The sequence below is a fragment of the Petaurus breviceps genome, unplaced genomic scaffold, assembly GCF_028583685.1.
Source record: "Petaurus breviceps papuanus isolate PSGF00001 unplaced genomic scaffold, PetGlider_PUasm1.0 175, whole genome shotgun sequence".
NCBI classification, from domain to species: Eukaryota; Metazoa; Chordata; class Mammalia; order Diprotodontia; family Petauridae; genus Petaurus; species Petaurus breviceps.
In genome coordinates, this window is record NW_027185764.1 from 11,662,202 (window position 1) to 11,677,792 (window position 15,591).

At 38.3% G+C, this 15,591-nt stretch overlaps 1 protein-coding gene across 1 annotated transcript in view; it reads right to left on the reverse strand.

Moving 5' to 3' along the window:
• The window catches only part of SDK1 (sidekick cell adhesion molecule 1), a 1,154,843-nt gene that overhangs the window by 234,940 nt on the left and 904,312 nt on the right, over positions 1-15,591 (reverse strand). The window contains exon 23 of the mRNA XM_069084769.1: positions 12,468-12,566. Within this exon, the coding sequence (XP_068940870.1) occupies positions 12,468-12,566 (99 nt within the window). The remainder of the gene's footprint in view (positions 1-12,467; positions 12,567-15,591) is intronic.

The window sequence follows — 15,591 nt, forward strand, 5'->3', positions numbered from 1 at the left end:
CATAGTCAATGATCTTGATCTTAAAAAATTATCAGGTATTTTAACCTCCCCAAGTGCTATTTCTTTGAGATGGGAGTAATAAAAATGGTTATAGACATTAATGCACCATTCAGAAACCAAGAATTGGGAGCATGCTATGTATATCTATACTAATTCTTAACAGCTTTCACAGGAAAAAAATAGAATAAATGTCAGGAATTGCTGTGAGAAACAACTGTTATCCTCTCCCTGTGCATCTTATTGCCTTCCTATGCAATCCTCTTAAGGCAGGGGTAGAGAACCTGTGAACTTGAACCCACATATGGCCATCTAGGTCCTTGGGTGCAGCCTTTTGACTGAGTCCAAGTTTTATAGAATAAATACTTTTATTAAGGGGATTTGTTCTGGGAAATTTGGATTCAGTTAAAGGGCCCCACTTGAAGACCTAGAGGGTCCTAAGACTTAAAGAGTCATCTTCAAGGATTAGCTCCTCCTTGGATAGGAGTGGAATAAAGGCAGCTAGGGCTACGGGTTGTTTACTCCAGTTGTCAATGTCTTCTTGTTGCCACTGTGAATCTAAACCATCTTCTAATATATTTTAGTCATCTTGTCTTACTCAAATTTCCTGGTTTCTGACCATTCTGTCATTCAATAACCATTTATTAAGCACCTACTATATACCAGGCACTGTGCCATGAACTGGGGTTAGAAAGTGAAACAAAACAAACAGTTCATGCCTTCAAAGAGTTCACATTCTATTGGAGAAGGTGTAGGAAATAACAGCAACAATCAACATATCCGTCAAGAAGAATTTTTAAAGGATCTACTATGTATCAGGTCCTAAGTTGGGTGCCAGGCATACAAAGGTAAAACTGAAGCAGTATCTGTTATCAAGAAGCTTACCTTCTATTGAGGGAACGAACACACACACAACTATATGCAAAATACACACTATATATATATATATATATATATATTTTTTTTTTTAAGCAATTGGGGTTAAGTAACTTGCTCAAGATTACACAGCCAGTTATTTCTGGGTGTGGTGCTGAGTGTCTGAGCCCGGGATTCAATCCCCAGGCCAGGGCTCTTACTCACTGAGCCACCTGGCCACCCCTAAGCAATTGCGGTTAAGTAACTTGCTCAAGGTTACACGGCCAGGTGTTTCTGGGTGGATTCTAAGTGTCTGAGCCCAGATTCGATCCCCAGGTCATCCCAACACTGGGGCTGGTGCTCTTACTTGCTGTGCTACCTGGCTGCACCTAAATACACACAATATTAAGGTAAATTTATGGGAGTGAGGCAACATTTAACAGCTGGAGAAAGGGATGGGACTAGGAAGAGTTTCACATAGAAGATGGTTGCTTGTGCCGTGTCTCAAAGGAAAGAAGGAATCCTTAAAGTCAGGTAAAGTGAAATGTATTCCAAGCTTGGAGGACAGTCAGTGAAAAATCAAGATCAGAGACAGTGTTTGGTAGTGAAGAGCACAAGAAAAGACCAGTGTGACTGGATCCTACAATACAGGAGAGGGGACTACTTTATAATTGAGTTAGAAAGGTAGGTTGAGGCCAACTTGTAAATGGCTTTAAAAGCAAATCAGAGCAGTTTATATTTGATCCTAGAGGAAATAGGAAGCCACTTGAATTTTTTTGTTTGTTGGGATAGGGGAGTGACATGGCTAGATTTGTACTTCAGGAAAATCACTTTGGAAGATGGGTGGGGAATAGATTGGAGAAGAAAGAAATAGGAGGGAGGTGGCGGGGAAATCAACTTAGAGGGTATTACAAAAGTTCAAGTGCGACACGAGTGTTATAATTAAGACATGAGTAGAGAGAAAGGGGTAGGGAGGAATGGTGTTGTAAAGAGAGAAAGAACAAGATTTGGCAATTCATTAGATTATGTGTTGTGAGGAAGAATGAGGGATCAAGTAGAACTCCAGGGTTATAAACCACAAAGATTGATGGTGACCTTGACAGAAATAGGTCCATTTGAAGGGAATTCAGTTTTTGGGGAAAGATGAGTTAAGTTTTGGACATGAATTTTAGATGCCTATGTAACATTCAGCTTTAAATATGTAATAGAAAATGGCTGATAGAGGTTGAGAGAGAATCTAGTACTGCATAGAGAGAGCTAGAAATAATCTGATTTGAAATGATTATTTAACCCAAAAGAAGTGATTAGATCTGTAAGTGAAACTGCAGAGAAAAATAAAAAAGGGTCCAAAATAGAACCTTGAGGCATGCCTAGAGTTAGAGGATGTAATATGGATGATAAATCAAAAAAGCAGATTGAGATAGAGTGGTCAAAAAGGCAGGAGGAGAACCAAGAGAGAGCAATGTCATAAAAGTCCAGTAGAGAAAGTATTAGAAGTGAGTGTGAGGGGAGAAAATGAACCTAATGGGTACAGACAGCTTTGGAAAAGAATTAATAGAAAATTAGTTTGAGGAGATGGTAGAATCAAAATTAGATGATTGTGGGGGCAATCTGCTGGAGAAAATAAAAGGGGATGAGATCAAAGGTACATGTAGAGAAGATGATCTTGAAGAAAAGGTTCATCTTTTATCAAAGACTGGAATAAAAGAAGAGAGAATGAAGGATGAAGGCAAGGGGCTTTGAGAAGTAGGGATGGGGAGAAGAGGGAGTTTAGAGTGAATGGTCTCCATTTTTTTAAGCAATTGGGGTTAAGTAACTTGCTCGAGGTTACACAGCCAGTTATTTCTGGGTGTGATGCTAAGTATCTCAGCCCAGATTTGATCCCAGGTCATCCTGACTCTGGGGCTGGTGCTCTTACTCACTGTGCTACCTGGCTGCCCCTCCATTTTATTAATAAAGTATAGGGCCAGGGGTAGGTAGGAGGAGCAGTGTATAGAAAACTGGCCCTAGAGTCAGGAGGATCTTAGTTCAACTGCAGCCTCAGACATTTACTAGTTGTGTCACCCTGGGTAAGTCACTTAACCCTGATTACCTCCATAATAATAATAATAATAATAATAATAATAATAATAAAGTATATGGTCTTCAGCTAAGAGGGAGGAGATGGTATGGGAGGCTTTAGGAGAGAAGTAAAGATCTAGAATGGCTTCTGTAGGATAGAAAACTTGGATCATCTAGGTGGCACAAGTGGATAGAGCACCAGTCCTGGAGTCAGGAGGACCTGAGTTCAAATCCAGCCTCAGACATTTGACACTTACTAGGTGTGTGACCTTGGGTAAGTCACTTAACCCTGACTGCTTCCTGCCCAAAAAATAGAGAAGGAAAAGGATTATCTTGGCTGCATAGATGGTCCAGTTGATATTAGGAACATAAATTTGCAGTGGATCTAATCAGGCTATACGATGTACTTTAGCTCCATCACAAAACAAATGTAAATATATACAAAGTAAAAACAAAGATGTACTGGGAGGGGAGAGAAGTCTTTCCATTAAGAGCAATGGTGTCAAACTCAAACATAAAGGGTGGGGTACTAAATTATAAATAAGGATCCCTGCTCACTAAATATGGATTCATATTAATAAATTAATGTTAATATTATCTATTTCATTTATGTTAAATGTTTCCCAATTACATTTTATTCTGTTTCAGGTAGTATTGGAGAGTTTTGTGGGCCTTATGAAATCCATGGTTAGAGTATTGATACCTCTAATTTAGGAGATAAGGAAAATCTTGAGGAATTAGCTTGAGTTAGCTGATCATCTCTTCTTCTATGTGGTATTTGAGTTGTCAGCTTGCAATTTTAGCCACCTGTCCAGCCTGTCCATGTGTGCACATGCTTGTAAGTAGACTGACCATTGCATTACTAATCTCTATTTTTTTTGGATTGTGATATCCATTTTCTTCTCTACCTTGTGGCTATTGCTATCATCTCTTACCCAAATCACCTATCCATCTGACACTTGGAGTTGTTAAATACCTATAGTTTAAATTAATATGAAGGTCTATAAGCTGATAACATGGTTTTATTTAGTTCTTTCATATTTAATCATTCAGTGATGTACAATGAATTTCTTATTCTTTATGCTAAAGGGTAAGTAGAAGACTTCTAAATAACTAATATGAGACTTTTTTTTAAAGTGTATGGACAAACTTAGAATAATCACCTATGCGTTATCTGAATCAATTCTTTTAATAGTTCAGAATATAATATTGATGTTTCCAAGCCTATTCCAAAGGCATAAAAACCCAGTGTTACATAATGCTGAACTTATGTGGTAGTTAACTTTAGCAGTTCAAAGTCATTCACCATCAAAATGCACAAAAAAATGGGCATTGGTTGAAAATACTGACCTGGAGCAAGAACACAATGGAAGCCTTTAGTGAATACTCTAGTTATAGCGATTTAGTATAGAACTGTTATGATCTATTGGCATAAAACGGATAAAATTATATACTAAAAATGATTAGGATAACCATGGACATGCCAATAAAACCTGATGTAATCAGGCTAGGACAAATAAAAACAAAATTGAGTTGAATGAGCTGGACCAAAAATACTTAATAAAAACTGCATCTAAAGTCCAGTCATACACAGATGGGCAGAACTTTGGGCCATGTGGTGAGGAAAGATGTCCTCTATTTTATAGGCAACTTTTCCAGGGATGTGTCTGGTGAAGTCCAATCAGTCTGGACAGCAAATGTTTCATCTGGCTCTAACGTAAGCAAGAGGAGGGAAAGTGCCATAGACCCTTCCTTCTGTATTGGCACTCTACCTTCTCCATAAATGGCTGCCTAACGGAGACTAACGACCAGAGGAGTTTCAGAAATAATTTTCTGTTGATCTGAAGTAAATTCTCTACAAGAGAGCAGTACATCCAATCACAAACTGTCTGTCTATATCCTGGCCCTCATAAATCAGAGTTTACAGAGGGAGAGAGGAAGATACTGAAATTTACAATGAGAGCAGTGGGTAATTTACTAAGAAGGCTGGCTCTTTCCCCCATTCTTTGTGCCTTTCTCTCCTTCCAGACCCCAGAATTAAAAAGAAATCACAGTGAATGATATCTATGAACCAAAGCTAATAAAATAGTAGTTTCTTACCAGGTATATGGACCTTAAAGCAGCATTGTAGAAAGCACCAAGCTAATCAGTCTATCAAACAATTCCAGCAGCTGCCTCTAATAGCAATGCACAGCTTTAATAGGAAGTCTCAAAAGGATCATTGGAAGAAATAAAATTTTCCTGGAATTGGACCCTTGGGTTCTTGTTTCTCTCACTAACATAGATTTTATTTTTGGTTGCATCTCTTTAGGAAACACTCGAACGTTTGGCAAGAAATAGATCTGTGTGGTGGTACTGTCATGCTCCATTGGAAGTCCAAGTCATTCTTAGAGATGCCAATCTGTCACCAACAGAGCAGCACTCTACAACAGCCAACGCATTATGGCCTGTCTTATTGGGGGCAGGTTACTAATTATTACATTCCTTGGGGAGGTGCCTGAAGCATGGCTGAACAGACTAATGAAATAATCACAATTTCTTAGAATTGTCCCTCTCCAGGACCTTTCTCTCCCACAGAGATAACAAAAGAACTACGGCCAAGAATTACTTCATTATTGCTGCTGCCCCACCATCTTTAAGGTGAAATTATTTAATGGTGATGAGATCTAGGGAACAGAGTCTGAAAAAGAGAAGATGGGAGAGGAAGAAAAACAAAGGCAAGCAATATTTCCACGCTAAAAGTTGTAGAATAGAATCTCCTTAAGGACAAAGGGTACTTTTCAGGTCATTTGTTGTTCTTTGTTTTGGTTTGGTATTGTGTCAATCAGTCTTTTAATCAATAAAAATGTATGAAGTTCTCACTACATACCAAGCATTGTTCTAGATGCTGGAATTATAAAGATAAGTGTGAAACACTCCCTACTAACAAGGAGCTCCCATTCTATCAGGAAAACAACAAGTATGTGAAGCACACACATACACACACACACAGGAGATCGGAGAAAGTTAAACGGAAGTCAGTCTCTAAGACAACACAATGCCCCCACACAGGAACAGCAATGCAAACAAGCCTTCTGGAGAAGAATGTCCCTTTTTATAATAATAGTAGCACTCCTTTCTATAACAAAAAAAAGGGTAAACAGTGTTATCATAAACAACAGATTTTGCTTGAAACTAAAGGTATTTATTTAAATAAAATCAGTAATGAGTTCATTAAATTCTATTAGCTAGTTAAAAAAACCCAGATGATCATAAATTGGAAGTATTGGCAGTGGTTGTTTAGCAATAAAAGGTTTGCCCAACTCAAATGATTGTGCCCATGCATTTTTCTTGTTGATCTATATGGAAATAAAGCATGCTGCTTTTTCTGAAATGGCAGGGCAGGTTAGTAAGGGACAAATGTGTATTTATTTCTTGATTTAAAAAAATGATAGTTCTTTGAGATTAAAACTATCTACTAGGGAAACTCAGCTTGATATTCAATATTTTATTTAAATGTGAAACTTAAAACCAGATCCTACTGATATTATGAATCATATTGGTCTAATTCAAAGTGTCTTCCCTCTGAAATCAATAGTCAGTAGGCAGCAAGGAAGAACCAGAAATTAAGGACTGAAAGAAAAGGAGAAGATAATAGCTGGGACAGTTTATTAGACATTCATTCAAGGGGATGATATCAAAGGCACAGGTTTAGGGGTTGCCTTTTGGCAAGGAGTAAGGCAGTGTCTACATCTGAGATTGGAGTGAAGGGCTTAGGGAGGGATGAGAAGGTTTGAATAACTACTGTGAAGAGTGGGATAATGCATTGATTTGTAAGAAGGGGAATGACTGACTTGAGATTGTTGTTGTTCAGTCATTCAGTTGTGACTGAGTCTTTGTGACTCCACAAGCCACAGCAGTCCAGGCCCTTCTATCCTCACTATGTCTTGAAGTCTGTCTAAATTCATGTTCGTTGTTTCCATGATACTATCTATCCATCTCGTCCTTGGTCATCCCCTTTTTCCTTTGCCTTCAATCTTTCCCAACATCAGGACCTTTTCCAATGAATCCTGTCTTCTCATCATTTGGCCAAAGTATTTTAAGCATCAGCCTCAGTATTTGACCTTTCAGTGAACAGCCCGAATTAATTCCTTTAAATATTAAATGATTTGACCTTCTTGCTGTCTAAGGAACTCTCCAAAGTCTTCTCCAACACTACAATTTCTTTTTTTTTTTTATTAAGCAATCAGGGTTAAGTAACTTGCTCAAGGTTACACGGCCAGTTATTTCTGGGTGTGGTGCTGAGTGTCTGAGCCCGGGATTCGATCTCCAGGTCGTCCCAACACTGGAGCCGGTGCTCTTACTCGCTGAGTCACCTGGCCACCCCCCAACACTACAATTTCAAAGCATTGATTATACAGTACTCAACTTCCCATACAATTCAACTCATAGTCATACATTGCTACTGGAAAAACCATAGTTTTGACTCTACAGAACTTTGTCTGCAAGGTTATAAGACTGTTTTTTAATATACTATACAAATTTGCATATCCTTCCTTTCAAGGAGCAAATACCCTTAAATTTCATGGCTGCAGTTGCCACATGCAGTGATCTTTGAGCCCAAGAATATAAAATGTGACACTGTTTCCATTTCTTCTCCATCTATTTGCCAGGAAGTGATAGCACCAGTGGCCAAGATCTTAGTTTTTTTTTTTTTAATGTTAAGCTCCAAGACAGCTTTTATACTCACCTCTTTTACCCTTATGAAGAGGTTTCTTAATTCTTAACTTTCCGCCATCAAATTGGTATTGTATTAATATCTGAGATGATCTATCTGCTGCCATTTTATGGAGCTGATGTTTTCAATCTACAAAATATGTCAAGCTAGTAGGCCAAGTTACTGGAAGGAAGGCCCAAAGCAACAGAGATAGTACACAAAGTACTATCTCTATAATAGAGCCAGTGCAACTATTGACATAAATACTGAAGGTATCAATGCTGTTCTTTCAAACAGAAAAATAGCAATTCCTACGTTTTAAGAAAAATCTCATTTTTCACATGTGACCTTAGCCATAATTGTTCATGACAATTTGGAGTTCATCATGCCACAATTAGAGCACTGACTCTGAACCCAAAGGACCTGGGTTCCATTAATGATTAGGTCACTTACGACATGTACAACCTTAGGTAAATCACTTAATCACTTTGAGCTTCAGTTTCCTCAACTCTGATGAGGGGGTTAGGCAAAATTGGGGTTCTTAATCATGTGTGTGTGTATACTCTGGCACACAAAATTGGGGTTCTTAATCATGTGTGTGTGTGTAGGTGTGTGTATACTCTGGCACACATACATGTTACACTCCTTTCACAGTTTAGTGAAAATAAAATCAAATATATTGAAATGCATTTATCAAAAAAGAGTTGCTTTTTAAGTCCACAGATTCTAGGTTAAGAACCTTGGATTACACGATAACAGAGGTTGTTTCAAGCTCTATGATATTACGATCAATGAGTGCTCTTCCAACTCAAAGAACTCCAGTGTTGGAAAACCACTATGTCCTACTTAATGAGTATTAGGTTCCCAAAGCAAATGAGCAGCCTTAGAGGCTTGGGACAGGAATTCCCTTTCATCTTTTCCTATATCATCTAAAGTCAAATGACAACCATAGATTCTAGGTTAAGAACTCTTGGACAACTGTGTCTTCCTCATTCTCAAATGCTACCTAGCCCATTTTTCCCACTATTCATGTGAGGAAGGTAGTACAAGTGTCATGTAGAATATTATAGTTGGGAGGGACCTTAAATGATACCTAGCTCAACTCATACCTGAACATAAATTTTCCCTACAAAATTCCTACAAGTAGTCATTCAGTGTTCAATTTAACAAGCATTTATGAAATGATCATAATGTACAAAGCACTATGATAGGAATTAGGAATACATGCCAAAAGGAAAAGAAAATAGTCTTGCCCTCATTTTGCCTCTATAGAGGAAGAATTCCACTAGTAATCTTGAATTAGTCCATCCCACATGGAAGGGCTTACATTTGTAGGAGACAACCATCCGGTATCCAAGTCCCTGCTTCTCCCTCTCCCTTTTTACTCCTCTTATGGTGTTCCTAACCCAATCCATTGGAGCTACCATCAGTGACTCAGAATGGGAGGTGGCAGGGTGGAGTTTCCATATTCCATGGTAGGGAGATATTGGGTAAAGAGGAAGAAATTTATCTCGCTATCACAGCTTCAGGCATATGGGAGTTGGGGCAGATATATCTCCTTGGATTTCCATTTAATGCATCTCTCCATGGAAATAGAGTCTCTACTACCATGAGTACTAGACTTCAGGTACACTATGGGTTAAATGACCTTTTATGGACTAGGTTGGAAATGTTACTATCCTGTACATAATTTCGTTTTTATGGGGAAATGCATATCAAGTCCCAAACATCTGATCTAAACATTAACTTTTAGAACACAGCCATTTTGGGAATTGGGAAGCACCTGTAACTTTACAATTGAAACCTGTGTTCGGGTACCTTAGCTACATCTGTTGTATGATAGACAGCCAAAGAGGGTGTGGTTGCTCTGCTGTCCTTATTTCTAGTTACACATGAGTCTGATAGTAGAGAAGAAAAGGAGAGGGAACCAGTTGGAGATATTTGACCCTCTCAATAAAGGGGGTACATACCTAGAATGTCAAGGGCTCAATAAAGAATGGGATTTTGTTATTTAGACCATTTGTACCCTAATTTCACATGTATATGAACTGTAACTAGCAAGTTTTGTATATGTGATGAGTTTATTACAATGTGTTACAATAATACAATATATTATAATTAACAATAAACTCACCTTTAAACCAACTTTGACAAGTTTATTGAAAAGTGGGAGAGAGATCCCAGGCCTCCAGGAGTCTGGGAACAATGGTGTGGGTATGGAGTGCCATCTAGTAACTACCTAATTTAATCAATTATTCTTGGTAACAATGTAGTAAGTTCATTGTTTCTTTGCTGTTGAAAAATTGTCAAGGTCTTGTACCATTCTTGTGCCTGGGGAAAAGTTTAACCACCCTAACCTAATTATGGATCTGAGTATGGGAAAGAGGCAACATTACGTCTTAAGCTATTGAGAAAGGACAAGTATAGGTTCTATTGTGCCTAAGATTCAAGTACTATACGACATATATATGCTACTACAAAGGAGTTTTGCTAATTAAGGGATTGGTATAGAATGGGGCTATTCAACATTGACCAATTAGGAACTCTCATCTTAATTTTCCACAAAGGTTTAAAATTTCTGAAGCATGTTCACATACATCAGAATAATAATAGGTCATATTTTTATAGCTCTTTCTTCCCAGCAACCCAGTGAAGTACATGGTATATGAATTCTCATCCCTATGTTGCAGATTAGACTAACAAACTCTGGGAGGGGTCCATGACACATAAAAAGAGGAAATCTACTTCTAGAGAGATCATGCGATTTTTCCAAGACCACACAACTAGTAAATGGCAGAGTGGAAATAGGATGTCTATGCCCTAGGGATGGGAAAACAATCAGATATGTCTGAGATTCTTCCTCCTCCTCTAAAACACCTGTGCCCCTTCAGTACGGGGTACCTCGAGGAGTGACAGAGAGCCATGTGTGGCTTCTGTATGAGGGCAAGAGGGCATCTCTCACACAGATCATGGATCCATTCCTGCAAGTCCTAAAAATAGTTGAATCCAAGTTTGAGACTCTAGCTATCCTTTGCCCTCTGGAGATCCAATTGTATCCTTGTCTCTTCAGTGATAATGATGGCAATATATTGCAAATGAGATAATATTTGTAAAAAGTGTTTAGCACAGTGCCTGGGACAAGGCAGGCTTATTTTACCTACTTTTTTTTCCTTCTCTCTCATCCTTCTCCCTCCTTAGATGCCAAAATTTTAGTACCTTCTCTTCTTGTATGAGACAAAATGAACCTATAATAAAATGCTAAACTAATAAAAATTATAAAACTACCCAAATTAACTTATTCAATGCCATACCAATTAAGCCACCAAAGGATTGCTTTAGAGAGCCAGGAGAAGAAATTAATCTCGAAGAATAAAAGTTCAATGATTCTTAAGGAAAATAATGAAGAAAAAAAGGAAGCAAAGATATCTAGCAGTACCAAACCACAAACTATATTATAAAACAGTGATTATCAAAATTATTTTGTAGTGGCTAAAAGATTGAAAGTCAATCAATGAAACAGTTTAGGTACATACAAACAGAAGAAAACACAGTTATATAGTGTTTAATAAACTCAAATATTACAACTAGACTCACCATTCAATAACTGTTAGGAAAACTAGAAAGCAACCTGGCAGAAATTAGGTTTAGATTAAGATCTCACACCATATACCACAATAAGTTCCGAATGGATATATAACATAGATAAAAAGATCACATCATAAACAAAATATTTATTGCCTTTTAGAACTGTTGCCTTCTATGACCCCCGTGCCACACCAAAATTATAGCAAACAAGGACAAGGTCTTATGATTGCTCTATATTTCTGTTGTGTTTTTGCTATTATTTTATTTGAAAATTATAGATATCTTTTATTTTTAATCACTTTAATTTCTGAATACACATATACACACATATATAGACAATATTTGTATGTGTATATATATGTGTGTGTGTGTGTATGTGTATATGTAGATGTGTGTGTATGTATGCAATGTACAACAGTCAAATTTCCTACCTCTCAAAAGAAGAGAAAGAAGTGTTATTTGCTCATTTCTTCTCTGGGACCAAACCTGGTCATTATAATTACAAGTTAGAAGTTTAAATTTGTTGTTGCTGTTATTGTTCTTTCTATCTACATTTTTATAGGCACTGTATACATTGTTTTCCTAGTTCTGATCATTACTATTTTTTTTAAAGCTGTAACCTAAAATGTTATTTAAAATATTTTCCAACAAAAATAACTTAAAAATCAGGGGAAACAAAACAAATTCTGTTTTGTGCAAGAGAGATCTGAGCAGAGGTTTTTACTCTGTGTCCATAGGGTCTGTGGATAGATTTCAGGCAGTCTGTTTACTTGGATGGGGAAAAAATTACAACTTTATTTTCAGTAGCCTATAATTCTTAAAGGGAACTTATATTCTCTTTTTCTTCCTATACTATTCATATCCATACTGTTCCCAACGTCTAAGGAATTTAACGTTTCCTTTTTCTCTATGTGTCGCCCAAGTTCTCAGGCTCAGGTTCATAATCTTGAATTATGATTCTCGACATCCCAGAGGTCAAAGAGCCTTGGGAAGGTACATAGGAGATTAAGAGTGGACTAAACAAGGGGCCAATCAGTTTGATGCCCCAGGGTGGAGATAATTTCAAAAAGGGGTGTCACTTTCGGTAGGCACAACCTTGGGCTTGTGGTAATTGGCCCTTTACCCCCTGCAAAGTGGTCTGGTTGACTTTTCAATTACCCTAAAGAGGACACTGAAGTCTGCACCTCCATAGGTATTTCTGCCTGAATGCTCTACTGTCCAACCATTTTGACTATGGCAGCACAATTTGAAAAGGAAGAAACATGATACTTGCCTATAATAATGCCATTTTTCTCCACAGGTTCCTGCCAGCTGACCTTGAGAGACGTGTCCAGAATCTCAGTGAAACTCAGGTGTCCCACAGCTCCAGGCTCTAGCAATCAGAAGAGGAAATCTGTTAACAGGGGAGCCCCATTTCCTTTTGATCAGATTCGTGGGGCAGGGTTAGGGCCAGGGAATGAAAATGGTGATTCAGGGCCAACAGAAACCTGCAGGAAACGTCAGTAAGAACAGCAGGAGGGGAAGAGAATGCAAGGTGTTACGAGGTACTCTGGCTATTATCACATAAATTATTTCATCCAGTCTTCATCCCAACTGTGCAGAGAACTAAAGAGACTGGCAGCAGGAAATTTACACACACCTTGTACTCCATCTCTCCCCTTGATCTAATCTAATTAGAACAATCACTTCTGCTGTTTTCCCCCAACAGTCTCTCACTACCATCTTCCCTGCTTTTACAGGTTCCTAGTTACCATCAGCTCTTATACCTTCAGGAGCTGAAGAAGTTGTGCATTTGCACATAAGATTTCCTTGGTTTCCATTTGTTACAGGGGGTGATGCCTTTGGTCAGGAGATAAACGCCTCCCCTGGATGGGCATTTCCACCATCTTATCCCACCTTTGGGTTGGATAACAAAGGTTCAAGCATTAGCTTCAGAAAGCCAGTCAACAGCAATCAATAAAGTCTTTATGGATCTTTCTCCCAGAGAAAGGGAAGCTTCCTCATTCTCACACACTCATAGAATATCAGAGCTAGTAAGGAACATGGAGATCATCTGGTCCAATCCTCCCCTTTTATAGAAGAGGGAAATGAAGCCTACGATGTTGACTTGCTCAGAGCACAAGAGAGAGCAGAGATTTGAACCCAGTCTTTCTGACTTGTGTCCTGGACTCCTTTGTGTTAGGTATTATGCAAGTTTCTGGGGGTACTAAGACAAAAAAAGAAACCAAAACCTATCCTGGCTCTCAAAAACCCTTATATTCTATCAAAATGCTTTTATGTTACTTTATAGGTAAAATGGAGAGATAATAGGGAGAGAGGGCCATTGTGCTAGCTATTACCTTGGAAGGCACTCATGCAGCAGTGTTCTGGAGTGTATAGGGTACAAGATGAGAGGGAAAGAGGAGGGTTAACCAAGATGAGAACTGAGCTTGTGGAGGTGGAGCAGAAAAGTGGGATAATACTAATGGAATGCTGTGGGGAGGAAGTCCCAAATGGCTGTGAGGCATTAAGAGAGAGGCCACCAAGCCATAGAACTATATGGTTAGCACTAGATGTAATGAGCAGCGAGATAGCATCATTGGGCTTAGTCAGAGGAGGGGAGAGTAAAGGTTGACTCTTCCTTCCATGTCTATGTTTCTATTCCTTTTTCCCTATGTTCTTCTTCATTGCCTCCACTCTAAACATTGCCCAGATGGCTAGAATGGAGAAAGGAGAATATAAACCACTCCGGAAGAATTTGGAAAAAAAATGTAGCCCCATAAGAAAGGAACGTCCAGTCCCCGGGTCCCTGAAATTTATTCAAAGTGAATAATTTTCAACAACAAAGAAAGAAACTCAAAAGATGGGCATTGTGCTGCATTTAAAATAAAAACAGCTATGACCACTGCCCCACAGGTCCTTGTAACCTAAATGAAGCAGCATATATATGCCAACATCTATTTTCTCAAAAAGTTAACTTCTTAGCTTTGCTATTTTCCCCTGGTAGGCAGTGAGGAAAACAACTCCAAAGCTCTTGTTGGTTATTTAAAAAATAACTAAACCAAAACAAAATAAACCCTTCTTTTTTCTACTTTCATCAGAAACAGAGGAATAGTAATGTCCAGGTTCTCTAGAAAAGGTATGACCAACCTAGACCTGCTTTTCTCCCTGTTATTTCTCACAGCCCCATTCCTACCTTGACACTGTCATCTTCCTCATCAAGGAAGTTTCTCTCTAAGATAAAATGAGGGGAAGAGTTCAGAAAGAGAAACAGGAGACAAGAAGACAGAGAAGGTGGCAAAGGAGGAAGGAAAGGCAGGAGATAAAGTGGGAGAAAGATGGAGGCTTTTAAGATGAAGGCAAGACCGGTTTCCCAATTGGTATTCGAATAACCACAGTACAAAATTAAAACAAAAATTGGCAATTGATTCTGAAAATACACATATCAAGGTCAACCCTTCAAAAGGTTTTTATGGGTGAGCTCAAACACTCTGACAAGCTTTAGCTTCCTAGGGTCGAAGATGGCAAAATAGAATGGTTGTCAAGACTGTATCATCCTCCCTCAATTTTGATCTTTCAGACACATTCTGACTGGTGTTGGATCCAACTCATTCTTCCTTCAATCGATGAGCTAGGGAAGAGAGCTTTTTGCTCACTTTACATTCTCTGTGCTCCTGCTACCTGGATTGCTGCCCAAATATGCTATCCTCCAGCTCTGTTGAAACCAGCTGACAATGTCTGGACTGAAAATTTATATTGTGTTTCCTCTACGCTGTTTCTTTTGCCCTAAGTTCTCACTCCTCTTGAGCCTTAAAAAAGAAAGTCTGCCACCAGGTTAGCTACATCAGGGTGAACCTCAAAAGAGGTTGGATTTTGTTTTTCTTTCTCTTAAAGAAAGTACTTACAATATAGACCTCGATTGTATATTTCCCTAATTAGTATATCACATTTAATATGCTACATCTATAGCGAATGTGAGACTGCATATCCAAGCCTGCTTGGCTCAGAAAATTTAAAACATTGAAATCATTCCTATAGTTTTTGAAATTCCCAGGGAAGGATTCTCCTTATTCATTCACTGTAGGTCAAATCAGATTTGATTTTCTATTTCCCAACAACAAAGCTTTATGGCTATTTTCCCAAAAGTGTTTAAAAAATAAGGAAGGGTGGGGAGGGAGGAAAAAAACAAACAAACCCAACTTTTAGTAACTGGCTTTAGTCAGGATGATTTCCTCATTAATTTGAAGAGTCTATCCCTTTCCCACTTTTCAGCACACTAATGCGTCCTGTGAACAATATCCACATAAGCTCTATGTATGATTATCTGTGATGTTTGTTGATCTGAAGAGAAGCACCCAAGAGACTGGTTCCTTTTTAAAGTAAGCAAAATAGTGAAACACATTCAAATGGAGAAAAAA